Source organism: Callithrix jacchus, chromosome 15 (genome assembly GCF_049354715.1).
Source record: "Callithrix jacchus isolate 240 chromosome 15, calJac240_pri, whole genome shotgun sequence".
Taxonomy (NCBI): domain Eukaryota; kingdom Metazoa; phylum Chordata; class Mammalia; order Primates; family Cebidae; genus Callithrix; species Callithrix jacchus.
Genome location: NC_133516.1, coordinates 80,630,195 through 80,658,014, shown reverse-complemented (window position 1 = coordinate 80,658,014; position 27,820 = coordinate 80,630,195). Strand labels below are relative to the sequence as shown.

General features: G+C 39.5%; 1 protein-coding gene across 5 annotated transcripts; it reads right to left on the bottom strand.

Moving 5' to 3' along the window:
- Positions 1–1,085: 1,085 nt before the first annotated feature.
- MIX23 (mitochondrial matrix import factor 23) lies at positions 1,086–27,181 on the bottom strand. 5 transcript variants are annotated; one of them, XR_013527598.1, is made up of 6 exons: positions 27,098–27,181; positions 16,753–16,878; positions 12,605–12,751; positions 10,137–10,258; positions 7,477–7,536; positions 1,604–4,162 (listed from the first exon to the last, which is right to left on the bottom strand). XR_013527598.1 is itself a non-coding variant. In XM_078351994.1 (5 exons), exons 2-5 carry the CDS (start codon positions 16,861–16,863, stop codon positions 4,112–4,114), a joined length of 369 nt encoding a protein of 122 aa, XP_078208120.1. In that variant the 5' UTR covers positions 16,864–16,878; positions 27,098–27,181; the 3' UTR covers positions 1,086–4,111. The 5 variants fall into 5 exon arrangements, 3 of the variants coding, with proteins under 3 accessions (XP_078208120.1, XP_002758785.1, XP_035129934.1); XR_013527597.1 differs by having other exon boundaries at positions 27,124–27,181; XM_078351994.1 differs by lacking the exon at positions 10,137–10,258 and having other exon boundaries at positions 1,086–4,162.
- Positions 27,182–27,820: the final 639 nt, after the last annotated feature.

The following is a 27,820-nucleotide window of genomic DNA, read 5'->3' as shown; positions in this document are numbered from 1 at the left end:
TTCCTAAGCCACTTTAAGAAATTTGTACCTGTCGGGGCCAGGCGCGGTGGCTCACGCCTGTAATCCCAGCACTTTGGGAGGCCGAGGTGGGTGGATCATGAGGTCAAGAGATCGAGACCATCCTGGTCAACATGGTGAAACCCCGTCTCTACTAAAAATACAAAATATTATCTGGGCATGGTGGCGCGTGCGTGTAATCCCAGCTACTCAGGAGGCTAAGGAAGGAGAATTGCCTGAACCCAGGAGGTGGAGGTTGCAGTGAGCTAAGATCGCACCATTGCAGTCCAGCCTGGGTAACAAGAGCGAAACTCCGTCTCAAAAAAAAATAAAAAATAAAGTAATTTGTATCTGTTTTCAAGGCACTGAGAAGTCACTGGGGTTTATTTATTTATGTATGTATGCATGTATTTATTTAGAGATGGAGTCTCACTCTGTCATCCAGGCCAGAGTGCAGTGGTGCAATCTTGGCTCACTGCAACTTCTGCCTCCTGGGTTTGGATTACAGGAGTGTGCCAACATACGCAGCTAATTTTTGTATTGTTAGCAGAGACAGAGTTTTACCACGTTGGCCTGGCTGGTCTTGAATTCCTAACCTCAAGAGATCTGCCTGCCTTGGCTCTCCAAAGTGCTAGGATTACAGGCATGAGACACTGTGCCCAGCCAGCCACTGGGGACTTTTAAGCAGGAGAAATTTGGCTTGCTGATTTTTAAAACTGAAGTGGGAAAATCATTCAATCACAGCAATTATCTTAAAGTGCCAGTGGATTACCTATCCCTTCTTAATGCACCAGGAAATCCACAAATGCACCTCAGCCATGTCCTCTTCCCTTGGACAGGGGTGCCCCCAGCTGGCCATTGCATTCAGAAGCTGGAAGCCATGTTTGTCTAAACCTCTTATTAACATTTTGAATTTCCTTCCCAATATAATTCTGTGGGATAAAATTAGGCTTGTTCTGGAAATGCTACCCCAATCAAATCACTTTCTATCTTCTTTATTCCTCAATGTTTATGCTCAATAATATTCTTTTTTAAGCATCAAATCAAATTCATCCAGGATATTCTACAAGGCTAAATACACACAGAAATCATGAGTAACCTAAGTAATCTTTAATATATTTGATTAGAGTACCTAACTCTAGGTAGAATATTCATTTTTCTTGATTTGAAAAGGGCTCACACATTTGATTAATCTCCCACCTTACAAGATTACAAGTTTATCATTCCTGGACATTGGCACATTAGCAGGTACTACTATAGCAGCACTGGGTACATATCATTACATTTTCCAAACTGCTATCTTCAGTGTACAACCTTTAAAACAGGATCTTGCTCTGCCACCCAGGCTGGAAGGCAGTGGCACAATCATAGCTCACCAGAGCCTAAACCTCCTGGGCTCAAGAGATCTTCCCATCTCAGCCTCATGAGTAGCTGGGACTACAGACAAGCACCATTTTCAATTTTTTAAGAGACTGGGTCTATGTTGCCCAGACTGGTCTCACAACTCCTGGGCTCTTGATCCTCTTGCCTCAGCTTCCCAAAGTACTGGGATTACAGACGTGAGCCACCACACCTATCCCAGAGCACAGCTTATAAAAGAATGACATGTTAGGAAACTCCCTTTTTATTACTGCACTTATTTGGTACATTTCAATCTCAAGATAAAGCAAAGACAAGGGCATTATATTTTCAGTCAGCTGAAAGCAGCTATTTGCAACCCACTCTCCACCCTGTTCATGATTTTCTTCCCTATTTTTGTCATAGAACTCTATCATAGTTTAACATACCATATCTTACTACTGTCTCCCTTCACCAAATGTAAGCTCTTTGAAACCAGGTATTTTGGTTTTACTCAGTGATGTAACAATAGTGGTTAATAGTGCCTAGGAAGGCATTCAAATATTTGTTAAAAGAACTTGCAAATGTCAAAGGTGTTTCTTTATATGGCTGTCTTCTGTTCTGCTAAGGAAAGGCCAAACTCGTCTGTGAACTTTTTGCGCCTTCTATTTCTTCTCTGTGTGTGTGGGTTGCTGAATCCTACCTTTGAGGCAGCAAACGCAAATCAACACATTGTTCTAAGGCAGTAATTACACACAGGGCACTTTTTAGTAGGCAAATCAACTTTCAAAAGCAATGTCATCTTCCTTCATTAACTGAGGCTTTAAATGCCATTCATCACACTAAACCTATTCATTTATACTGTCACTCCACTCTGCCATAATTGCACATTTTTCGTAACTGTTACACTGGAATGATTCAGGCACTCCACTAGCATAATTGGATTAGCTAGACGGTATTTTGGCAGACGTGAAATTCTGGAAAGGCTGTTAACGAATCCTTTCCAAGGATCTGGATTCCTTCCTGAGCAGCAGCATCAGGGAGTTGTCTTTTTATTCTTGCATCCATCCTTTCAACTCACTCATCCACCCAAAAATTACTTACTCAACTTTAAATAAGGCATTTTTTACTGTGGACCTCTAGGAAATTTTTGTTGAGGCTAGATTATAATCTCCACAAAAGTGTCTGACCCACAGTAAGTGCTCAAAAAAGTTTTGCTGAAAGAATAGTGGGCACTTGATGCCCACTATCTCTATTGCTCACTTCCAAATGCATAATCTGATAGGGGTCAATGTATACAGGCCTACCAGAGACCTAGCTGACTAATCTAACTGGGCCACAGCCAGGTGGCTTGTTTAAATCACTGTGGTAGGCAAAATCCTAAATTGGCTCCCCAAGATGTCCTTCTGACCATGAATATGGGACTTGGTGTTTGTGGTTATTATATAACCTGGCAAGAGATGTGCAGATGTAATTATGATCAGTTGATTTTGAGTTAAGCAAAACGACGTGATAGGCCTAATCTAATAACACAAGCCCTTTAAAATTATTTTGTCTGGTTTGTAGCAGAAAGGGAAGTCAGAGAGATTCCAAGTATGAGAACTGAATGCAACACTGCCGCCTTAAAAATGGAAGGAGCCATGTGTCAAGAAATGTGGGAAGCTTCCTGGAGCTGAGAGTGGCACCTGTCAGCCAGCAACAAAATAGGGACCTTAGGCCTGCGATGCAAGGATCTGCCAACTCAATGAGCTTAGCAGATCTCTAAGACTCTTCCCCAGTAGACTCCAGACCAAAGCCCAGCCTGGCGTTCAGCTTATTTCAGCTTTCAGACCCTAAACAGAAAACAGTCCAGTAAAATCTGCCCATTTGGCCTACAGAACTGTAAGACACTGTTTGTGGTAACCTGTTAAGCACTGATAAAAAATAACATAACCATTCCATACTAGAGAGCATTTTTTTTGCAAGGCCTAAATCCTGCAATTACAGCAGGTTTCTTACTTGTCTGCTTTCATGCAAGCCGTTCTCTGCTTTTCCCTTTCCTGAATTTCTGCTTTCCTTCTTCCATGACCATGGAAATACTGTCCAGGAAAGAATTCCACCAAAAATTAGTTTTTACATCTGAAGACAAGATCGGTTAAGCTACTAAAAGAAAACTTCTTTGGACAGTATCCAGCTTATAGTACTGCCCTTTTGTAATCAACCCACAAAGACAAATCAAGGGATAGACTCATCAATGACCAAAAAGGTCCATATCCATGCCAATAAATTTATAAAAATAAAAAAGTACAATAAATAAATCAAGGGATAAACTCATCAATGACCAAAAAGGTCCATATCCATGCCAATAAATTTGTAAAAATAAAAACGTACAATACAAATCAGATATTGAAAGTGCATGCAAATTCTCTTATGAGAACTGTGTTACAACCTGACAGAAAGGATATTAAAAAGAATAAAAACTAAAAATTCAATAAATAAAAAGAGAACTGTCTCAACATAGAAAACAATCAAATAAATATATACACTGAGTCAGAAAATTATTTTAATAGTTATAAAACTTTTTTTTTTTAAAGAATCAGTATAAAATAGCAGTTGATTTCTCCATAATTATCAGAATTATTTATATTTGAGGTCTTGGCTAAGTGGGGCTGAAATGAACAAAAGGTCTTGGACTGTTGGCTCAGAAATCATCCTAGGAAGCCCGCCCTGTTGACACCTGCCATGCTTAGCTCTTATGAGATGACCCAGTCCTTTAAAGAAAACAAAGTATTTCTCTTTATTCATTCTTTGGAGGCTTGAAGTGAATTCGGCAGCGTTCATTAAACACCTAAAATATTCAAACAGAAACAAAAGTCACTGAGTTATCCTGTATAAATCAGGCATGGAATTAAATTCAACTTGGTATGCTTCAAAAGGCTATCACTTTTGTCCTAAGTCAACAGATTTAGGAAACAGAAGAGTTTCCTCACCAATTCAAACTGACTTTATGAGGTGCCGAATGCACAGAAGGCCTTGACATCCATTTATAAGATAATTCTAATATTTTAATAAAACTTAAATTACTTAGGGAAAAAAATCAAGAGCCGGCTAATTTTGCTACTAATTAACATTTCAATTTCATATTCTGGACATTTTTTAAACAACTAGACAAAAATATCTAAAATAAGTTTAAATATTTAGAGAATGCTCAATAACTAAATGTCTACATGGAATTATGTTAAGTAAGAATTTGGTACAGTTATTCAATAGAATACATGCAAGATTAAAAATAATTTATGTTCTGATTTAAAAGATGTCCAAGATATATTAAGGGAAAAAACCAAAGTGTGAATAGTACACTTTCACTTGTGTAACAAAGGTAGAAAAATATATACGCACATAAAATTAGAAAAGGTGTGACTATCTGAAAGAATATACCATCCTTTCAGAGGGAAGGGAAAGAAAGAGGTGGCTGAAGGAGAGGGGTAGAAGGTAGAATTGTTACTATATATTTATGTTTAAAAAATTTTTTTAAATCACATGTCAAAAATTTTAAGTGTCCAATTAAAAAAATTCTGAGGGCCAGGCAAGGTGGCTCACATTTGTAATTCCAGCACTTTGGGAGGCTGAGGCAGGCAGATCACAAGGTCAGGAGCTCAAGACCAGCCTGGCCAACCTGGTGAAACCCTGTCTCTACTAAAGATACAATAAATTAGCTGGGTGTGGTGGCATGCGCCTGTAGTCCCACCTACTCAGGAGGCTGAGGCAGGAGAATTGCTTGAACCTGGGAGGTGGAGGTTGCAGTGAGCAGAGATTGCGCCATTACACTCCAGCCTGGGAGACAGGGCAAGACTCCGTCTCAAAAAAAAAAATTCTGAAATTGAAAAGAATTTCTTCTCAGAATTTACCCCCATATGTAATTAATGTAAAAAAACAAATCATTTTTCAGATTAAAAAGAAAAAACTACCTATGTTGGCTCTCATTGATTATTATAAAAATAAAATAAAAATCTAAACGCAGAGCTTGTGAGGTACTGTTATTATTCAATTTCTTTTTTTTCTGAGACAGAGTTTAGCTATTGTCACCCAGGCTGGAGCACAATGGCACAATCTTGGCTCACTGCAACTTCTGCCTCCCGGGTTCAAGCAATTCTCCTGTCTCGGTCTCCCAAGCAGCTGGGACTACAGGCCCCCACCAACACGCCCAGCTAATTTTTGTATTTTTAGTAGAGACGGGGTTTCACCCTGTTGGTTAGGCTGGTTTCAAACTCTGACCTCAGGTGATCCATCCACCTTGGCCTCCCCTCCCAAAGTGCTGGGATTACAGGTGTGAGCCACTGTACCCAGCCTATTATTCAATTGCTTGAGTGGTAGATACTTAAACGTTCATTTTATTAATATTCATTAAATTCCACATGTCACATAATCTTTGGCAAAAGCATCTCACAATTAAAAGAAAACATGTAGAAATTATACAGACTCTTTCTGGCCCTTTTGCCTTATAATTTATCTCACTCATTTCCAGCCCTGACATTTCCCTGAAATTCCCAATCAGACAAGAGGGAAGCTTCAGTTTAGCGGCCTTGACACACTGGTTGGGGTGATATATACAATTTGGATGAGCCTCTCCAAATCCTTTTCCCAAGTGATTTTCTATCCACTTGTGCTGGGCCATTGCACCAGAGCACCATACCTACATTTTCTTCTATTTAAAACAAGTAGGGACCTCATCTTCTATGAAGTGGGTAGACCATATTTTCTTTAAGACTAATACTAAATCCAAAGGAGTTCACTCTTCCCACTACATTTTACATATATCATAAACTTCTGCACTTGGTTTTTCAAGCCAGATGTTTCATTGTACCCCTTCCCCATCCAATCCCAACAGTAAACATTATTTCTCCAGAGAATATAAATAGGAATATACTGCCAAATCTTCTCAAGTGACAGACACCTTTATCATATTGGTGCTAAGGGCAGGAATAGGAAACCTTGGCAAAGAGGATAAGATAGAGAAATGTGAAAAGCAAAGGAAGTCAATTTGTATTTTGCAATTTATTCATGTCTCAGCAAGTTAGTACATTCTGGTTTTGGTTCAGTTAACCTCTCTTATAAACGTACAGTTTAACAACTTTCCATTAGTTAATTCAAATGATAAAACAGAATTTTCAGTACATTTTCTCAGATTTAAAAGATTTTTCCCTTTTGTAAATCCTTTAGAGTTTAAGAGAGGGTAAATGGATATAGTTTTTCAGAAAATGAAAAGTCAGAGTTTTACGAATTTAACTATATGTAAGTTTCTAGGATCTGGTCCTCTAATCTAGTTCCTAACAATAACAATGCAATGATAATAAACAGCTTATAAGTCTATGAGCAATAAAAACCCTTATTATCAGATACCAGTAAAGCTACATATAATAACACGTTTAGGATTAGATAAGGTAGAAGACAAGCAACGGTATAGGGTATCTAATGACAAAAAAAAGTATAGAAAGTAACTGAGCTCAAAAAGGCTAATTTTAACAAATAACCTCCTTGAAGACTCCGAGTAGTAACTCTAAAATATGCCTGTAATTAGTGTTAGGAGATGTAGAGAATGTCTCTAATGCTGTTATGATGGCAGCTAATTCAATTCTACCATATGCTTATAAAGCTTTTTTCTTTTCCCCCAAGATGGAGTCTCACTCTGTTGCCCAGGCTGGAGCTCAGTGGCACAATCTCAGCTACTGCAATCTCAATTCTCCTGCCTCAACCTCCTGAGTAGCTGAGATTACATGCACATGCCACCATGCCTGACTAATTTTTGTATTTTTAGTACACACAGTGTTTCACCATGTTGGCCAGGCTGGTCTTAAACTTTTGACTTCAGGTGATCCACCAACCTCAGCCTCCCAAAGTGCTGGGATTACAGGCATGAGCCACCAAGCCCCGCCCTGTAAAGCTAATTGTTATAAAATGGCTCTAACTTGATGCTAACTGCATCCTGCTCCCCCTCCCCCTTCAACCCCCCCCAAAAGGTTACAAGCCACAATTGTAAATATAAATGAATGATCCCTTCTCTCCTTAGAGCCTCACGGCACTCTTTATTCCCTCTCCCTTGGCTTCCCTTTGCTAGTTCAATCTCCCTCCTACTTCTTTCCAAACACCAATGTTATTTTATACCTTCCAGCTCCTGTCATTTACCACTTCTTCAACATTCAGTTCTGACTGCATCCATTTCAACTGCAAAAAAAAAAATTGAAGTTATAAAATTTAAAGAGCTAAAACCATACTCATGTTTACCCAACAAAACCTGGGGCTGCTCTAGTATTTTTGTCTGTTAATGGCAGTTTGAAACCTTCTTTGACACAGTCAACTTTCCCCTTATCTAATCAATTGTTAATCTCAAACTTTGCTGCATATTCTAATCACCTTGAGAGCTTTAAAAAAACTCCCAAGACCAATCAGTTCACAGAAGACACACAAAAGGCCAACAAACATAACAAAATGCCAATCTTTCTCATGTATAAAGAAATGCAAATTAAGCCACAATATGAAAAAAATGAGTAAGTCTGATAAAATCTAACATTAATGAAGGTATAGGAAAAGATACATATATTCTTGGTAAGAGCAGAAATTGATACAACTTCTATGGAGGGCAATTTGGCAAGACTCATAGGGAATGCACACTCTCATGTCCCTAAACCCAATGATTACAGTTTTAGAGACTGATCAGACAACTACAGACCTGCAAAGATAGCACAGAGGAAAATAAAAACAAGGAAGTGTAAACCTGATCTGAATAGAGAATTAAGAAAAAAAAAAACCTCAGGAAGGAAAACAGGGAGGAAAGAGAATATACATGTCCCAAGTGATCTAGAAAGGCATGCGTTTACTCATACCTTAACCCTACAGTCAGAGGTCTCAGGCTAAAAATGCCAAGTCTTTTTAGCTTTCTTTATAACTGCCAACTTAATTACTCCAACAGAAAAGTAGCCAATTCCATTGCCAGGCCCTGATAGCAGGACTCATGATACTCCCAGTAATATTTTGTTAGAGGACTTGAAGGGAAAAAAGCTGGCTAGTTCCAGGCAGAAGACTTGAAATATTCAGGAAAAGGAGGAGAAAAAAGCATGAACTATAGGTTGATGCCACCTAAGAGGTTAACACCAGGATGATTTCCTCAGGCCAAAGTCAAGAACCCAGACCAAATCTGGAAACAAAATGCCAGAGAGCTCAATAGATTCTGGGCAAGCACGAATCTGACACCCAGGCCAAAGACCCTGCCCAATTAGCAGTGCAGTTCAGGCAGGAGGTTTGAGAAATGTGTGGCAACACTGATAAGAATGGAACTTGGTACAGATCCAATGCTCCTTGCAAACTCCCTTCCTAGATTCGGAACTGGTGTCAAAGTGTAGGCCTGTACTTATGGCTAGAACTGTGGAACAAGGAGGACTACAATTTCTGACAATTAGTTCTGTGCTGTGCAGTAGCAACAAGCCTGAAGAAGCCCATCAACGCAATCTCAGTTTCCCATTTTAATCACCCATACAGACGAAAATCATTAAAGCTCCATTTCTCTAACAAAGCCTGGAATGACTACCAAAGAAATCATTTCAGTTGAAGAACAGTATGAAAGTGACTAAGATAGTCTTCAAAACCACTCTCGAATATTTAAAGGGACACCATGTAGAAAAGCGTTCAGACTTATCCTGGGTAGTTCCAGAGAGAAGCTCAAGAAGCAGTACTTGGCCAGGCGCAGTGGCTCACACCTGTAATCCCAGCACTTTGGGGGGCTGAGGGGGGCAGATTACCTGAGGTCAGGAGTTTGAGACCAGCCTGACCAACATGGAGAAACCCCATCTCTACTAAAAATACAAAAAAATTAGCCAGGGGGTGGCAAATGCCTGTAATCCCAGCTACTTGGGAGGCTGAGGCAGGAGAATCGCTTAAACCCATGAGGTGGAGATTGCAGTGAACCAAGATCACACCATTGCACCCCAGCCTGGGCAACAAGAACGAAACTCAGTCTCAAAAAAAAGAAGCAGTACTTACATATCATGGGAGTAGAATTTCACAATATATATGAAAATCTTGGAACATTTAGAACAGTCCAAAAGAGAATACACTGACACTGAGACAGAGAGTCTTCCCCTGCCACAGCACTCTGCCCTTAAGCAGCAGTGAAACAAAAAGCTAGAAAACAATGGCTGATGATATGATAAAGAGGATTAATGCAACAAATATGAGGTCCCAGAGATTTCAAAAACATAAAGAAATTGCTTCTTTGTACCAGCCAATATGCTAGCTCTTACTTACATTATATAATTGAATCCTCCCCGCCCCCTCCCTGCCAAAATAAGAAGTTACTAGGTATCGACTCCATTTTACAGACTCAAAATCCAACTTTTCAGAACAATTAATATACAAGGTTACAAAGCCACCACGGTAGATGGGATTTATTTCCTTAGAGCTATCTGCCTTTGGATTATTTTTTAAAACTCTGCAACATTGCAAATATTATAGCCAACAACTGCTAATACAATTGTATTAGTGCTACCAACAGTCACCTTTGAGACAGTTGTCTTTGAGACTCTAGGTCTTCAACAGGTAAACTCCTTCGAAGGCCACTAATATGTGATAGCAGTTACAGAAGTCCAGCAAGGAAGGTGCTTTTTTTTGAGTTAAAGATTCAGGTAAAGTAGTGGGGATTTTTTTATTGGCATCTCTGTCTAGAAATAAAATATGCTCACTAAAGTATTTGACTGTTAGTCACAACTTAAAGAAACTGACTGAATTCAGGGTTAGAAGAGATGAGTTAAAGTCCCAGTTCTACCACTTACTAGCTTGTGGCTTTGGGGATGTCAGTTAGTATCTCTGAGTCTTTTTCCTCAGATAGAAAATGAAGAGGTAGAGCTGTAACATCTCCAAGAGCTGTCTCTGATTCCAAAATCTTCACAGCAAACTTGAAAATTGAAAAAAAAAAATTCACGTTTCCTTATTTGCTTATGTACTACCCCATGGTTACCCTCAGCCCTATATGTTACCAAGCTATAAAGCAAACCTCATGCAACTCACTGATTGGTTTCTAAACCCTTCCTTGCATAGGTCATCCTGGTGATTCTATCTGGGCCCTAAAGGCATAAGGGCAGATCTGAGGGCTGAGCAAATTGTATGACACATCACTCCCAAACACTCAGTGGTTTAGTTTTGAACTTTGCTCTCTACTAAGAGTCACTCTATTCTGTTTGATTTGATTTGCAAACTGTGACTTTTCAGTTTCTGATTTAACAGACTTGCCCTGGAGTTTCCTTTGTCAACACCTTCAAGAGAGTTGAAATACAAACTCCAAAATTAATAGACTTTCACCAGTTTTATATAAAATATCTATATGCCTTCATGAACAGCAAGGGGAGGGTAAAATGAGCATTACTGGGTAAGGTCACTGTCCATGGTATCCACCAGTGCCTGTTTCATGAGCAGGTATGGAATACAGACCTGACACAGTAGTCATGAACAAAGAGAGCAGCAAAGACAGTGGCTGAGTCCTGGAGCCAGTGAGACATCCTGAATTGGTGGAATGATTGAGAAAGTGCAGCAGCCTGGCCTACTCGCCTTGTGTGCAGCCAGCTGCAGGGAAAGGGTTTTTTTTCTTTTCTACTAAAGATTTTCAAGAGATGACAAGGTCCCCTTTTCAAAGTCTGGTTACATCTACTAAACAAAGGGCAAACTTCATGACTGTTCAGTATGAAAAGCATGACTCAATCACACAAGGATCTAAGTCACCGATTATGCCATCTTAAAATACAAACATGAAGCCAGGTGCAATGGCTCTCACCTATAATCCTAACACTTTGGAAGGCCAAGGAGGGCAGATCACTTTCAGCTCAGGAGTTTGAGACCAGTCTGGGTGACATGGTGAGACAAAAAATACAAAAAATTAGCTGGGCGTGGTAGTTTGCACCAAGAGTCCCAGCTACTTAGGAGGCTGAGATGGGAGGATTGCTTGAAACCCAGAAGCCGAGGTTGCAGTGAGCCAAGACTACACCACTGCACTCCAGCCTAGGTGACAGAGTGAGATCCTGTCCCAAAAACAAACAAAAAACACCATAATTTTAATAACTGTACACTGGTCCTATAAGAAAAGTCCCTGTTCTTATTAACTAATGAGTTTAAGGGTAACGTGGTACAATGTGTACAACACACTCTTAAAATGGTTCGTGGAAAAAATGTATTTATGCATACAGGTGTGTGGGGAGAGAGGGAGAAGGAGGAAGGCAGGGAAGAATAAACAGAAGGAGGGAGGGACGGTGAAGAGAATGAACTGTAAAGCAGGTGGGCAACATATAAACAACAAATAAATATAGGTAAAGGGCACATGGAGTTCCTTGTACTATTCTTACAACTTTTCTGTAAGTTTGAAATTATACAAAATAAAAAGTTACCCCCTAAGAGTCCCCTCAAAAGAAAGGCAGCAATAAATCCCAAATAATAAAATATGCTGTATTTTTCTATTGTTTCCTTGACACACCATATATAAGGGCTGTAAAGAAACAGTTCTGCTGCATTGACTGTAATCTGAAGTCTACACCCTATCTACATTATAGTTGACTTGGGAACACAGGCTTCCTCTGACACATCCCTAGGTAGGCACTTGCTATTTTCTTAAAAGTAAAAACACTGCAGGGATGGGGGGCAGGAAATGGGAAAAGGCCATGTCCACGAAAAAGCCAAAGATCCTTAGCAACTTTTACACAGTAGGGAAATGAATTATAATGAGGTACAAGTGCACCTGGTTATATTTAAATCATACTATATTTTTATGGCTAACGAGGGTAATATTCTGAAGTTAAATAGTCTGTATTACATTTCAGCAGATTTCTACAGAATGAAACTGGAGGTATTTTCAAAATATAAATATATTAGAGATGTTTCTTCTCAAGTTAAGTCTCAAAAGGTAGATACTGTACAGATGTGATTTCCCCAGAATTTCTGATGTGGTAGTTTGCCAGTAGTGATCCCTTGTCTTTAATAGTGGGAAAGAAACAAATAAAGAAATGAAAATGAATTATGACTATGTGCTTATTTTAGCCAAAGCTGCTATGCTGCATTTTTTCAAGAAGTGCACATTAGTTTACCTATTAATATCTAAACGTAATAATATAAAGCCCACTAAAAATGAAGCACTAATCTGGTCATTTTTTTTTAAGTAATAGCCATATTATATGCCAAAATTTTCATATTAAAAATTTTACTTTGAAGCCTAGTTGGAAAAACTTTGCCTGAGAAATGTTAATTCTGTTCAACTTACCTTTGTCTGCTCTTTTCTAAGTTGCTTTAATAACGTTAAATCATCCAAATTCTTTTCTCTCTCTTCTCGGAGGTTTTTTACTACTTCTGACGTCTGGGCTATACAATTTTTTATGACTCTGTCTCTACTGGCATGAGCTGCCATCAACTAAAAGAACAAAGGAATGAAATGAGAAACAAAAAGTGCATCAATTTATCACATTTTTGTGTTTTTTAAAAAAGTCCTTGAGACTACAGAAATTTAATACTTTCTAAAACATTTTCTGATGACTGAATCCATGAAAGAGAAGATTGTGCTGAATCAGCAACATCATCTAAAAACATAAGCGGCAGCATCTCTGAGGGTGGAGGTATGAGGTCTGGGGCTGTCCTGCTCCTCACTATGCTGCCAGTGTTGCCCTCGGCTATCTTTCTGCATTCCCTGCGCTGGGCTTCTCACTTGTTTCCTCTACCCTACACCACTGACTTTCCCCGTGATTCTCTCCATGTGTTCTTCTAGCCAACATCCAACCACACGCACCTGGCCACTTACGGCTAATTCTTCCTCTCTTTCTTTGTCCTTTCACATGTTTTTCTGTCTCACATTGTCAACAAGTGAAAGAAATTATAAACTAAGTCATGTACAGAAGATTTCGTTACAAAAAAGAACAAAGAATGCTACATTTACCTATTCAAGACAGAGCCCTTTTCAAGATTATTAAGTATTGGTAAGAAAAACTTATATATGAAGCACAGATTAGTGGTTGCATTAATTGTGTGTGCTGATTGAAATTAAGGATGTCTCACAGAACTCTTTGATAACCTCCACCTTAATGTAATAAATTAATAAAGACAGTTCTCATCTATTTCCCATCTTGATTCATAAAGTATCATGGTTATGTTTCAAACACACTTCCATAATCGTATCCAAATTTTGATAATACCCCCAAATCTGCATTTGTAAAGCACTGTGTCAAGTACATAGACTTTGTTGTTCAGTATAGATTTTTATATTTACCATGGGAATAAAGAATGTGAAGCAACAAAAATTTCAAAGATTGAAGAGAACATGCTCTAATAAGATCTCACTGAAATTAAGTTTTACCTTGAGTATACTTTTGAGATTTGAAATCCCTAAAACGAGTGTTTCATAATAACGTTACTGATCATACCCTAGAAGTGTTATTTGAAAATGCAAATATCCCTCCTTCAGCTGTAAAAGGAAGCTGCGTCAGGGATTAAAGTCAGGATGAATATAAGCAACTTGGACATTTCATAGAGTTCTACTTCTTGACTGACACAATACATAAGGGAACTCAGTGGTACTTATTGGCATGGGCACTCTGTTGTGGGCTCAACCCCTGGCACAAAGCTACTTAAAAAACTAAGCTTTGCCTGATATACACGCTGCTGAATCTTTCCAGGATATAGATACAGAGAAAAACCCAAACACACACACAGGATTTCCAAAACAGAAGGGTTCCAAATTTAGTAAGCAAGGTTATTCTGACTCAATAAGGAGATAAAAAGTAACTTGCGGGCCAGGCACGGTGCCTCACACCTAATCCCAGCACTTTGGGAGGCCGAAGCAGGCAGATCACCTGAAGTCAGGAGTTTGAGACCAGCCTGGCCAACATAGTGAAACCCTGTCTCTACTAAAAATACAAAAAAATTACCCAGGTGTTGTGGTAGTCACCTGTAATCCCAGCTGCTCAGGAGACTGAGGCAAGAGAATCACTTGAACCCAGGAGTCGGAGGTTGCAGTGAGCTGAGATTGCGTCACTGCACTCCAGCCTGGGTGATGGAATGGGACTCCCTCTCAAAAAAATAAAAATTAAAAAAAATAATAACTTGTGACTCTCATTGGGCCTGTTAAAAAGAAAAAATTAGGCTGGGAGCAGTGGCTCACGCCTGTAATCCCAGCACTTTGGGAGGCCGAGGCGGGTGGATCACGAGGTCAAGAGATCGAGACCATCCTGGTCAACATGGTGAAACCCCGTCTCTACTACAAATACAAAAAATTAGCTGGATATGGTGGTGTGAGCCTGTAATCCTAGCTACTCAGGAGGCTGAGGCAGGAGAATTGCCTGAACCCAGGAGGCAGAGGTTCCAGTGAGCTGAGATTGCGCCATTGCACTCCAGCCTGGGTAACAAGAGTGAAACTCTGTCTCAAAAAAAAAAAAGAAATAAAACTTATAGCAGTAGCAGCAAACATTTTTGAGACCGGGTTTTGCTCTGTGATTGAGGCTGGACTGCAGTGGTGTGATCATGGCTCACTGCAACCTCTGCCTCCTGGGCTCATGCAATCCTCCTGCCTTAGCCTCCTGAGTAACTGGGACCATAGGTGCACGCCACTACGCCCAGCTAACTTTTGTATTTTTTGTGGAGACATGGTTTTGCCATGTCACCCAGGCTGGTCTTGAACTCCTGGACTCAAGTGATCTTCCCTCAGCCTCCCAAAGTGTTGGGATTACAGGCATGAGCCACTGCAACTGGCCAGCAATATTTGTATGCAAAACAGTACTGTAAGCACTTTATAATTCAAACCTCCAACAACCCTATGAAGTACTATTATTATACTATTTTACAAATATTAAAACTGAGGCAGACGGCCAGGCATGTTGGCTCACGTCTGTAATCCCAGCAAATTGGGAGGCCAAGGTTTACAAATATTAAAACTGAGGCAGACGGCCAGGCACGTTGGTTCATGCCTGTAATCCCAGCAAATTGGGAGGCCAAGGCAGGCGGATCACTTGAGGTCAGGAGTTTGAAACCAGACTGGCCAACATGGCGAAAACCCCGTCTCTACCAAAAAATACACAAAAAATTAACGAAGTATGTTAGCACGTGCCTGTTGTCCCAGCTTCTAGGGAGACTGAGGTGGGAGACTCATTTGAACCTGGGAGGTAGAAGTTACAGTGAGCCAAGATCCTGCCACTGTACTCCAGTCTGGGCAACAAAGTGATAGGCTATCTCAAAAACACAAAACAAAACAAAACTGAGGCAGAGGTTACATAACATATTTAAGGTCACCCAGCTAGTAGGTAGCAGATGTGAGATTAATCTAGATCTAAAATCTATATTGTTAATCACTACACTACAAACATGTAGGTTAATAGGAAGATTGTAAATGGAAATAACTTTATAGATTACGGAGATTATATGAGTAGTGAAGTGAGGGTGGGGTATCACCAAAGTGACCATAAATACTAGTTCTTCAGAGAGAAGAAAGTGAACTGTCAAACAGCCTCATAGCAAATTAGGACTGGTCCCATGCTACCTACTTGCAATACTGAATTCCACTCGTTAAAGTCCACAACCTTATAATTTTCTCAAGCCACAAGACTTACCCGCTCATTTAAAGTAACATACTTTAACACAGAACAAAAATGTCAGTAGTTAGTGCCTCTGAATTTACCTGTCATGGATAAGCTTGTCTAAAACTGATCTGAGAAAGGCAGTTTAGGTTTTAAGTATGCCTTCTTTATGACTATGAATCCAAACGGTAACCTTGTGGTAGAGCTTTAAACTTTAGCTTCCAAATTAATGAAATAATATAAGTAAATAAACCACAAAAAATATTTTCCTGCAGCATTATTTCCTTCTGCTTTTGGAAACTAAAAAAGAAAAAGGGAGGCAATGAAAAAAATATACTTGAGAAACCAAAGCCTCAGGAAGGGACAACTGATCCATGGCTTTCCCTCTCTCCCAGTTGCCAAATGCTTCTATTCCTCTTCCTGAGGAGTGAGAAAAAGATTTAAAGGTGTGAAGGGTTTTAATTCTTCCTTATACCAGCTGTCTGGCTTTTTAGAACTAATGTACTCACAGTCCTTGCTCTTGCTACTGTTTTGCTTTACTGTTTCACTCTCCCCCTTTCAATCCTTTGTGCATAAGGTCTCCTTAATTAAGTTAAAAGCTGCAAAACAACTGCTCCCATTCTTTAGAACCATTTCTTGACAGATTTGGTAAGATTTCACAAGCGTAAGATCCCACATTTTCTTTAGTGTGTAGAAAATACATAAAAATTATATACACCATCAGGTATAAGCAAAGAAACATGAAGATGTCATTCCTTTAGTCACAGCTGAGTTGCAAGATAACTGATTTCTTATTTAGCCTGCAAAGAAAGGCATAACAGAAGGAAAAGAGAGACTCAAAAAATACACTTACAGACTCATAAAGTTGTTTACAGGTTTGGCTGGCATCAATTTTCCCTGCAAAGGAAGCTGTTGGAACCGTAGTGTTTAATTCATGTACTATTCTGTCATCAATTGTCCTCATCACCTTGAGTAATTCCTATAAGTATATAAAACAAAAAAATATAATCTGAATGGAAAGTTAGTGATAAAAAATAAGTATTTAAGTAAAAAGTAAAGCTCTTGGATCTTTTTACAACTCTGTAAGTCAAGAATGAGGAAACCAAGCCAAATATAGTGCAACCATAAGAAAATGTTTATTACAAGGATAATAGGTAGGTTAAGTAATAGTAATCCTAAAAGTGGGCACCAACTCTGCCTCCTTGGCTCAAAAGTGATTGTCTTAAGGGTTAAGACTGTTTTACTCATGTTGAAATCCCGTTTCCTGGCATGGTGTTTAGCAAACAGTGTATGCTCCTTCCATCTCCAGCATACAGCCAATAAAGTATACTAGTGAACTTTAGTTTCTACTTTTTCTTAATAACCCTAGCTCATATCTTCCAAGGACCCCCTTCCCTCAGAAAGCCTCCAACTCTCAAAAAAACAACCAACAGAAAAATAATATCAAAAGGGCAGGGAACTTAAAAAGACTGGTGGTAACTACCTACACAGTATAGCCCCTCCTCCCATGTGATCAGTGTACTTCTTCTCACTTGTTACAAGAGAAAGGCTCACATCAGCTACATTCCATCTTCAGTTAAACTCTGGGAGAAGTTTCTGGCAGCATACCTTTCTCTTTCTTTTCTGTTTCTCAAATTTACAAAATATCCAAACAAGAACAACAACAACAAAAAAACCACAGCCACTTAAAAATCATCAAGAAAATGGCTGGATGCAGTGGCTCACATTTGTAATCCCAACACTTTAGGAGGCTCAGGCAGGAGTATCGCTTGAACCCAGAAATTCGAGACCAACCCAAATGACATAGTGAGACCCTGTCTCTACAAAAAAAAAATTTTTTTAATTAGCCGGCCATGGCGACTCATGCCTACAATCCTAGCTACCTGGGAGGCTGGGGCAGGAAGATCACTGAGCCCAGGAGTTCACAGCTGCAGTGAGCTATGATCACATCACTGTACTCCTGCCTGGGCGATAAGAAGACACTGTCTCTTAAAAAAAAAAAATGAATGAACAAAAATAGAACAGAATTATATAATACTAGGAATATATGTGTTATTGAAAACATCCAAGTTAACATTCAATATTAATATGTACCAAAAGCAACGTTTGATTCTCCCTCAATACACTAACCTATTTACCTTTGTCAAACTTAAATCCATAACTGAATCCAACTTTCTTTCCTTGTGCATTTGTTAAAACAAAAATTCTTATTATGATTATTACTTTCATTTTAGAAAAGTTATTAAAAACTTTAAATAAAAAGGCTGGGCGCGGTGGCTCCCGCCTGTAATCCCAGCACTTTGGGAGGCCGAGGCGGGTGGATCATGAGGTCAAGAGATCGAGACCATCTTGGTCAACATGGTGAGACCCCATCTCTACTAAAGATACAAAAAATTAGCTGGGCATGGTGGCGCATGCCTGTAATCCCAGCTTCTCGGGAGGCTGAGGCAGGAGAATTGCCTGAACCCAGGAGGCGGAGGTTGCGGTGAGCCGAGATTGCGCCATTGCACTCCAGCCTGGGTCACAAGAGCAAAACTCCGTCTCAAAAAAAAAAAAAAAAAACATCCATAGTTAACCATTATCAACATTTTAATATGTCCCCTTGGTATTTTTTCTACACATACCTATGAATGTTTTTATAAAACTGAGGTACTATGTAACATTTTAAAATCTGGATTTATGACATTATATTATGAGCACTCCGCTTTTTAAAAAAAAATTTTTTTTTTTTAGAGATGGGATTTCACCATGTTGGCCAGGATGGTCTCCATCTCCTGATGTGATCTGCCCACCTTGGCCTCCCAAAGTGCTGGGATTATAGGCGTGAGCCACCATGCCCAGCCAAGCATTCTGCTCTTGTTGCCAGAAATATCTTGAAGATGTTTTTTTTGAGACAGTGTCTTACTCTGTTGCTGAGGCTGGAGTACAGTGGCATGATCTCAGCTCACTGCAATCTCCGCCTTCAGGGCTCAGGTGATCCTCTCACCTCAGCCCCTCAAATAGCTGGGACCACAGGCATGTGCGACTATACCCGGCTAATTTTTTGTATATTTTTTATAGAGGGAGGGTTTTGCCACATTGCCCAGGCTGGTCTTGAACTCCTGGACTAAAGCAATCCTCCCGCCTCAGCCTCCGAAAGTGCTGGGACTACAGGCATGAGCCACCGCACCCAACCCTGAAGATACTTTAAATAGTTGCATAAGTATTCTATCCTGTTCAAGCACCGCAACTCATTTGGCCACTTTCTCATTAATTCTCATTAATGAACATTTCCATGAATGACCATCTAATGTATGTTTCCAACTGTAAACCACTTAGTCCATTCAATCTAAGTCTATAGTCTAGATTCTATCATTCCATTTATTTTTAATTAGTGAGTTTAATAGCCTTTTCTATATCTCAATTAAAAGTAAAATGGTCTATAGAGGTTCATAATTCAGAATAATAAAACACAAGCAAATACCAAGTCTAAAACCAAGTTCATTATCTTCTCTTCCTGTATCTTTCTATTTTTTTTTAATAGTATTCCCTGTAAACTGGAATTCTTAAGGAATAATCTCAACTATTTACTGGACAACCACTAAACATAGTGGAGGATATATGTAATGTCCTTAAGTGGTAAATTCCAAACTAATGTACTAGTTTAGAAAGTCATCTTTTGGAGATACAGACAGAAATTTTACAGAAAGAAGGGTATAGTATTTGGGATGTACTTCAAGATAATCTGATTAGGGTAGGGTAAGTGTTAGTAGTGTACAGATGAAACAAGAATGGCCATGAATTGGTTGTTAGAGTTGGGGGATGGGTACCTGGGTGCTTGTGGTACTGTCTCTCCTTTTGTGTTATGTTTAAAATTTTGTAGAATACCTTTTTTTTAAGTTCCGTTGTGGCAACAGATATTGGTGTGCATGCAGAGAAAAGGGAATGCTTATATACTGTTGACAGAAATGCAAATTAATACAACCTCTATGGAACTTAGGAAGATTTCTCAGCGAATCAACAATAGAACTACAATGGTAGCAGTCCCACTACTGGGTCAAATGAAACCAACTCCTTTCTTTCCTTACCCAGAGGAAAAGAAATCATTATATAAAAAAGACACCTGTACTCACATGTTGATCGCAGCACTATTCACAGTAGCAAGCTAAGTGTCCACCAACAGTTGATTGGATAAAGAAAATGTGGTGGGTGTAGGTATACACACATATATATGGAATACCATGCAACCATAGAAAAGAATCAAATCGTTCAGGCGCAGTGGCTCATGCCTGCAAACCTAGCACTTTGGGAGGCCAGGGTGGGTGGATCACCTGAGGTCAGGAGTTTGAGACCAGCATGGACAACATGGTGAAGCCCCATCTCTACTAAAAATACAAAAAATTAGCTGGGCATGATGGCAGGTGCCTGTAATCCCAACTACTCAGGAGGCTGAGGCAGAATAGCTCAAACCTGGAAGGCAGGTTTGACCAAGCTGAGACTGCACCATTGCATTCCAGCCTGGGCAACAAGAGCAAAACTCCACCTTAAAAAAAAAAAGAAAGAAAAAAGAATGAAATCATGTCCTTTGCAGCAACATCGATGGAGTTGTAGATCATTAAGTGAAATAACTCAAAGCAAAAAATCAAATACCAAATGTTCTTGCTTATAAGTGGTAACTAAACAATGGGCATATATAGACATAAAACATGGAAAGAATAGACACGGAGGACTCTAAAGGACAGGGGGAAGAAGGAAGGTGAGGGTTGAAAAATTACCTGCTGGGTACAATGGTCACAGTTTGTGTGATGGGCAAATTAGAAGGCTGTATCTCAACATTACACAAAATACGCATGTAAGAAACCTGCATATGTACCCCCAAATCTAAAATTTTGAAAATTAAAAAAAAGAACATTCTATTTTGGACTTGTTACATCTGAGATGCCTATCAGATATCTGAGTAGAAGAATGGAACAGAAAGTTGAATATACCAGTCTGACACTGATCGGGGTGGAGTTATATTAATAAACTGATGTTCTTGAAAGCCATGAAACTAGACGAGATTACGGAAGGAGACTGCAGAAAGCTAAGGGGCCGATGATTAAGGAATTCTAGCAACTAAAAGTAGAGGAACAATTCTGTGATGTTACTCAAGTCAGAAGAAAGGTTTAAAGGAGGGAATGGCATTTGTGTTGAATGTTACTAACTCAACAATTATATGAGGCTGGGTACAGAAGCTCACATCTGTAATGCCAGCCCCTTGGGAGGCTGAGGGCAGGAGGACTGCTTATGGCTAGGAGTTCAAGACCAGCCTGGGCAACAGAGCAAGACTCTGTCTCTATAAGAGTAAAAAATTTAGCCATGCATGGTGGTGGCACATGCCTGCAGTCCTAGCTACTTGGGAAGCTGAGGCAGAAGGATCACTTGAGCTCAGGAGTTCAATGTGACAGTGAGCTATGATGTGCCACTGCCCTCCAGCGTCAGTGACTATATCTCAAAAAAAAAATTAAATGAATAAATAAATGATTATATGAACAGAAATTAAACTTTTAAACTTAGCAGGATGGAAATCATGGGTGACCTTAAAGAGCCATTTAACTAGAGTGTTTAATGGACTGAAAAGTTAGTGTGGCTTAAGTACCCAGGGAAAGATAAAACATGGTATAACATGAGGTCCATTATTTGAGGTCATATATATGATACGATTTTAGTCTTTCCTGAGACCCACAGATGTGTTTTCTGTTATGATTAAGGTTATATGATCAGATCTGTGTTCTAAAATGATTTCTTAGGTTACAGCATGGAAAATGGACTGGAAAGGAACTAGAGTAGATGTCAAGAGATCAGTTAGATGACTGATGCAGCAATCCAGGTGAAAGATTATGTTGTTTGACATTCCCTGGGATTTTTATTGACTCTGAACTTTAACCAGTTTTGAGTTTAAACAATGGCTATACCTTAATCACTTTAGCCCAATTCCTCTCCAATAAAACAATCCGGACATACTACTAAGTTCCTTACATAGCAATGGGAATTTATCCACATTAACTAGGTAATGAGTCCATCAGTTATACTGTCTTATCAATGGAACCTACAAATGTGGATCAAATAGTCATGTATTGCTTAATGATACAGATACATTCTGAAAAATGTGTCCCTGGGTGACTCTGTTATGCGAACATCATAGAGTGTACTTACACAAACCTAGATGACATAGCCTACTATACACTTAGGCTATATAATATAGACGATTGCTCTCAGGCTACAAACCTATACAGCAGGTTAGTGAACTGAATACTGAGGGCAACTGTAACACAGTGGTACCTGTGTATCTAAATATATCTACACATAGAAAAGGTACAGTAAAAATATGTTATAATCTTATGGGACCACCACTGTATACACAGTCAGTCACTGAGTGAAATGTCATTATGTGGAGCATGACTATTGATTTTTCTGTGTACTAGAGAATGACCAACATATGATCTACAGCTTGGCTTTCAGCATGGCAGATACCAGCCACATGAGATTATTTAAATTAAAATTAAATGCAATTTAATTGCACTAGTCACATTTCAAGTATTCAAGAGCCACCTGTTGCTAGTACCTACCATATGGAGATAATGTAAATGCAGAACATTTCCACCATCACAGAAAGTCCTATTGGACAGTGCTGTATTCTAGAAAATATAATGACAATCCCTAAACTGATAATGTACTTGTACAGGGATTGCTGAAAACTGTATGCTGCTCTTAAATGTCACAGATGAGAAGAGATATCAGAAAAGCTAAAGAGAAGGAAAAAAAGGGAGGTGAAATGATTGGGGAAAGAAACATCGTAGCAAAAAAAATTATGGGTGATGAAGTAGTAGATGCATGTCATTTATTCAATCATTTGAGCTATGAAAAGGTGATTAGAATTTTATTTATAGGACCTGTTGAGGACAGTGAATGTCCTGCCCAACATAGTGGACCCTCGGTGTTTTTGTGGTATAATGAGACAAGAAGGGATTTCTTTCAAAATTGAAAAGGAAGAAGGAAAAGAACTATAAACCATCTCAATAGGCTCACATTTCTCTACAGGGGAAAAGTGCCAAAGCTCTTAAGGCAACTCCAGGAGGTTCTAGGCAAAAGGTCAGGCTGCCCTCACAGATTGAGAGCAAATGAAGGTGAATACAGGCACAAAAATGCTGCCATTGAATTATGTGGATCATTCATAAGGAATTACTGCTACCTACCTGATGCCTAGCCTCAACAGCATACACTCCTGTCCATACAAATTCACCGAAAAAATATACAGAAGACACCCCTGAACAGAATAGACATCATACACAATAAACCACAACACATGTCCACAGAAATAACACAGAAATACAGACAGTTCAATGGTTCCCTGAAGGCTATATCTTATGTAGGACCTTCATGAGCTTCTAAAAATTAAATCATAGCTGAAGATAACTTTATAAATTCTGTAGTACCCCTAGCTTCTTTTAGCTCTCATCCTCCTCAAAACAAGAAGAGACTTGATATATCATGAATCTCTCATTGTAGGCTGACTCTGAAATTATTCAGGCATTTTTTCTTGGAATGTATTTTAAGTCTTCTCTCTAATTTGTGGAGTAAAAAATCTTATCCTCTTGGAAGGCAATATAGGTATTGAAGGAGTGCCTACATTTAGTAGTGGGAAGGAATAGAGAAAACTTTCTATTATCCCTACAATTATACTACAGTCTATTCTAAGATTCATCCTCAGGTAAAGTTGTTTTATTATTCTATACATTTTTTAGGGTATATGGGGTGAGGAGTAGGAAAAGGGCTACCATATAACTAAAATACAACGTACTCCAAAGAATGATATGGAACTCTCTCAACCTTTGCTCTCCTCTCCCTCTGCCTGATGGTACCCAGAAGTACCGTCACTGGTACTTGACGCCAAGGTCCCTTTTGCATGATGCTCTTTTCAGACAGACCTGGTTCCTCAAACTCTATTTTTACAACAAAGCTCCCCTTGTGTTTCCCCCAAGCCAGAAACACAAACTTGTGTACAACTGCCAGAGTCCTCTAACACCCAGCATCCCCAAGGACAGAAATAGAAAGCAGCCCGTAAGTATAAAAGGAACCATCATTGATGCTAGAAAATGACCTATTTAGTCTATACCTAATTACAATGTGATTCAAAATCAATTGTGTATCAATGAACATTCCTAACAGAAATACTAATACTTAAAAATGCATGCTGAAGTGCTGGGGGGTTGGGTAGGAAGAAAGAGACATGTATGAGGACAATGGTAAGAAATATGACAAGAGGCAATTTGGGATTGGATTAGAAGGTCTTATATGCCATGTTCAGAAGTTTAGATCAATCATATGAACCTAAAACTTAAAAGCATAGCTTAGATTATAAAATTCAGAATGTAATAGCATATGGGAATGGAGATTAGATTGAAGGGGGAATACAGGAGAGAAAATAGTGCTGGAAGACAGGAAGGCCTGCTGCAAAGCTGGTTCCAAAAATGATAGGAGCCTGAACAAAGACACTGGCAGTAGTAATGAATCTTCCTAAAGCACCTCTTTGATCATCTCACTCCTTGGCCCATAAAGGACTCCCTAACTCACACGACACACAAGGCCTTCCACAAATCTGGTTGCAATCTTGTGTAATCCCAATGTGCCCCTAGGTAAATAACATATTCTAGCAATACTGATTTTCTATTTCCCTTAAATACATAAAACTTTTTATCTATTATCCTATTGCCTCTGCCTAGAATACCCCTAGTACCTGCCTACCAAAGGCCCAACTCAACTATATCTCTTGATTTGTTTCTCTCTAAACCTAGCATTTTATTCATTTTTAAAAATATTTTCTACATTTTATAAAATGTAGAAAAAAAGTATTTTCTACATTTTATAAAATGTAGAAAAAAAGTATTTTCTACATTTTATACAATGTAGAAAAAAAGTATTTTCTACATTTTAAACAATGTAGAAAAAAAGTATTTTCTACATTTTATACTTAATTACATTCCTTGTTTTATACTCTATCCACTGGGTTTCCCCAAGTGCCAGGTGGCTAGTAGGTATCTGTCATGGGTTGAATTGTGTGTCCCCAAAATTCATGAATCCCTAATCCCCAATATGACTATATCTGGAGATAGGGCTTTGAAGTATGTAATTAAGGTTGAATGGAGGTCATAAGGGTGGGCCCTAATCCAATAGAACTGATGTCCCAATAAGAACAGGAAGAGATAGGCCCAGGCCACTGTTCATGCCTGTAATCCCAGCATTTTGGGAGGCTGAGGCAGGCGGATCACCAGAGGTTGGAGTTTGAAACCAGCCTGGTCGACATGGTGAAATTCCATCTCTACTAAAAGTACAAAAATTAACTAGACATGGTTGTGAGAACCTGTAATCCCAGCTACTTGGGAGGCTGAGGCAGGAAAATCGCTTGACTTCATTTGCAGTGAGCCAAGATCATGCCATTGCACTCCAGCCTGGGGGACAGAGCAAGACTCTGACTCATTGGGAGGCTGAGGCGGGTGGATCACAAGGTCAAGAGATTGAGACCATCTGGTCAACATGGTGAAACCCCGTCTCTACTAAAAATACAAAAAATTAGCTGGGCATGGTGGCACGTGCCTGTAATCCCAGCTACTCAGGAGGCTGAGGCAGGAGAATTGCCTGAACCCAGGAGACGGAGGTTGCGGTGAGCCGAGATCACGCCATTGCACTCCAACCTGGGTAACAAGAGCGAAACTCCGTCTCAAAAAAAAAGACTCCGACTCAAAAACAAAAAAGAAGAAGAAGAAGAAGAAGAAGAAGGGGAAGAGATCCCAGAGATCCCTCTCCCTCTACGTATAGGCACAAAGAAGAGATAATGACACAGAGAAGACATGGTGAGAAAACAGCCATTTACAAGCCTGGAAGAGAGGCCTTACCATAACTAATTCTGATGGCACTTTTTTCCCCCCTTAATTCAAACTGCATAGCCTAGAAACTGATGGCAACTCGATCTTGGACTTCAAGTCTCCAGAACAGTGAAAAAATACATCTCTATTGTTTAAGCCACCCAGTCTGTGGTATTTTGTTATGGCAGCCCAAGCAGACTAATACAGTATTCAATAAATTCTTGTTGAATGCACGCTAAAATTGGATTCTAGACACTCAATTTTAAGCACTCTTTTCTGGATTTTATTTCAATTTGGAAATAGGATATTTTCCAGAAGTACTAAATCTAATTTTTATAAGGAAAGAATAAAAATTGCAAAAATTTTAAACACTTTAGGCTGGGTGAGGTGGCTCACGCCTGTAATCCCAACGCTTTGGGAGGATGAGGCAGGAGGATTATTTGGTGAGACCCTGTCTCTACAAAATTTCTCTTAAAAAATTACTTGGGTGTGGTGACAGGTGCTAGTAGTTTACCTACAGGGAGGCTGAGGCAGTATTCAAGAATACCACTACCTTCACACTGTTCGGAATACAAATCTTAATACAGATAGGTTAACGACACAATTTTTCAGTATCTTTGGTTAGTTAATAATGCAACACATATTTAAGATCATGATTTTTGAATTCAACTTTGTAACTTAACAGAAGCACATTTATGACTGAATTACAACAGATAACTTTAATGGCAACTTGGTCAAAACCCAGATTCCTATTCTTGAATTCACGGGTTAATAATTAGCCCTAGATCTCTGGTATTTGGACATAGAAAAGCAGAAACTTTATTTTAAATATTACATCTTCTCTAATGGGCAATGGCACCAGATCAAGTACTAGAATCCTCCCTCCAAGCTTCCAAACGTTCTGTCCCACAAAAATAGTAAATCGTACCAAACGTTTGTTTTATCAACTAGCTCTCCTTCACCTTTTTTTCTCCCATAAAAACTCAACTTAGAAAAGTAGGAGAGGAATGGCAGAAGCTGAAAACTGAGTTCAGGTAATTGCTACAAGATTGTTACTATTCTTATCCATGGATCCCGAGCTTTACCACAGCGGATTACTTAGAGTTTCGCAGTCAAGGCCTGCGAGCCGCGGGAAGAACTATGACCCTCTCCTCCCTCCTCCTACGGAGCAGCCTCGCTCCCTAAGGCCAAACCCGCGCCCCCCATGACCTCCAATGGCTCGAGAAAAGAGGTTTGAATTGCCCGCTTTTTCCGAAACTGGTTCATAATCCCTCGCAGAGCAGGGAATAGGATCTGGGGACAAAAGGAGGGACATGCCTGCCACAGGAGGAAAACCCCATCACCTGGAACTCGGCGAACTCCTCACAGTTCACACCGCCACTGGGCGCCGCCATATTGGACAAACACGAGGACCCCGCTGCAGGCCAATCACCGCGGAGCAAAGGTGACCGCGGAGCCGCCTGACAAAAAAAAAAAATACAGTACCGGGGAATCCTTAGCAAAGCTGAGTGCAAGGCTTGACTTTAACGTGGTCCGCATTCACGTCTAAACTTGTCACCCTACTGTCCTAACCCCTTTAACATGTCCTCTTGGGACTGGGCCAGATTCATGGATCAAAGATTGTCAAAGAACTTGGATCAAAGAACCTGAAAGGACTGTTTACTCCAATTCCATCTTTTTACAAAAGGGAAACAACTTCCTGGTCGTTCCCCTACGAAGGGGTCGTTGAAAGAAATCTAGGGAAGTGAGGCTTTTCTAATCCCTTTCAGAGGGGTCTTTGTTAAGAATTTGAGACCACTAATAAACGTCAAGAAAAAACGGCATTTCTGGCAGTGTGGGTGAGTATGAATAGAGTGAGGTGTTTAGGATGGAGATGATCAAATGTATTTTAGAAAATAGGTAAATAGAAAACAAATGGAAAATATACACGTTAATTTCTTAGATTAGCCTGAGGGATGCTCAGAAGCCAACGAGATAAGGCCAGTGAGCACTGAATCCAATCATATGTTGACTAATTTAAAAAAGCATATGTTCATTGAA

Excerpts from the sequence above, each read along its gene's own strand:
- MIX23 (XM_002758739.7), bottom strand. The coding sequence starts at position 27,174 with ATGGCGGCGCCCAGTGGCGGTGTGAACTGTGAGGAGTTCGCCGAGTTC. Across the intron at positions 16,879-27,123 it reads AGGAGTTCGCCGAGTTCCAG|GAATTACTCAAGGTGATGAG; the intron begins GTGATGGGGTTT and ends ATATACTTATAG. Across the intron at positions 12,752-16,752 it reads GTAAACAACTTTATGAGTCT|TTGATGGCAGCTCATGCCAG; the intron begins GTAAGTGTATTT and ends TTGTTCTTTTAG.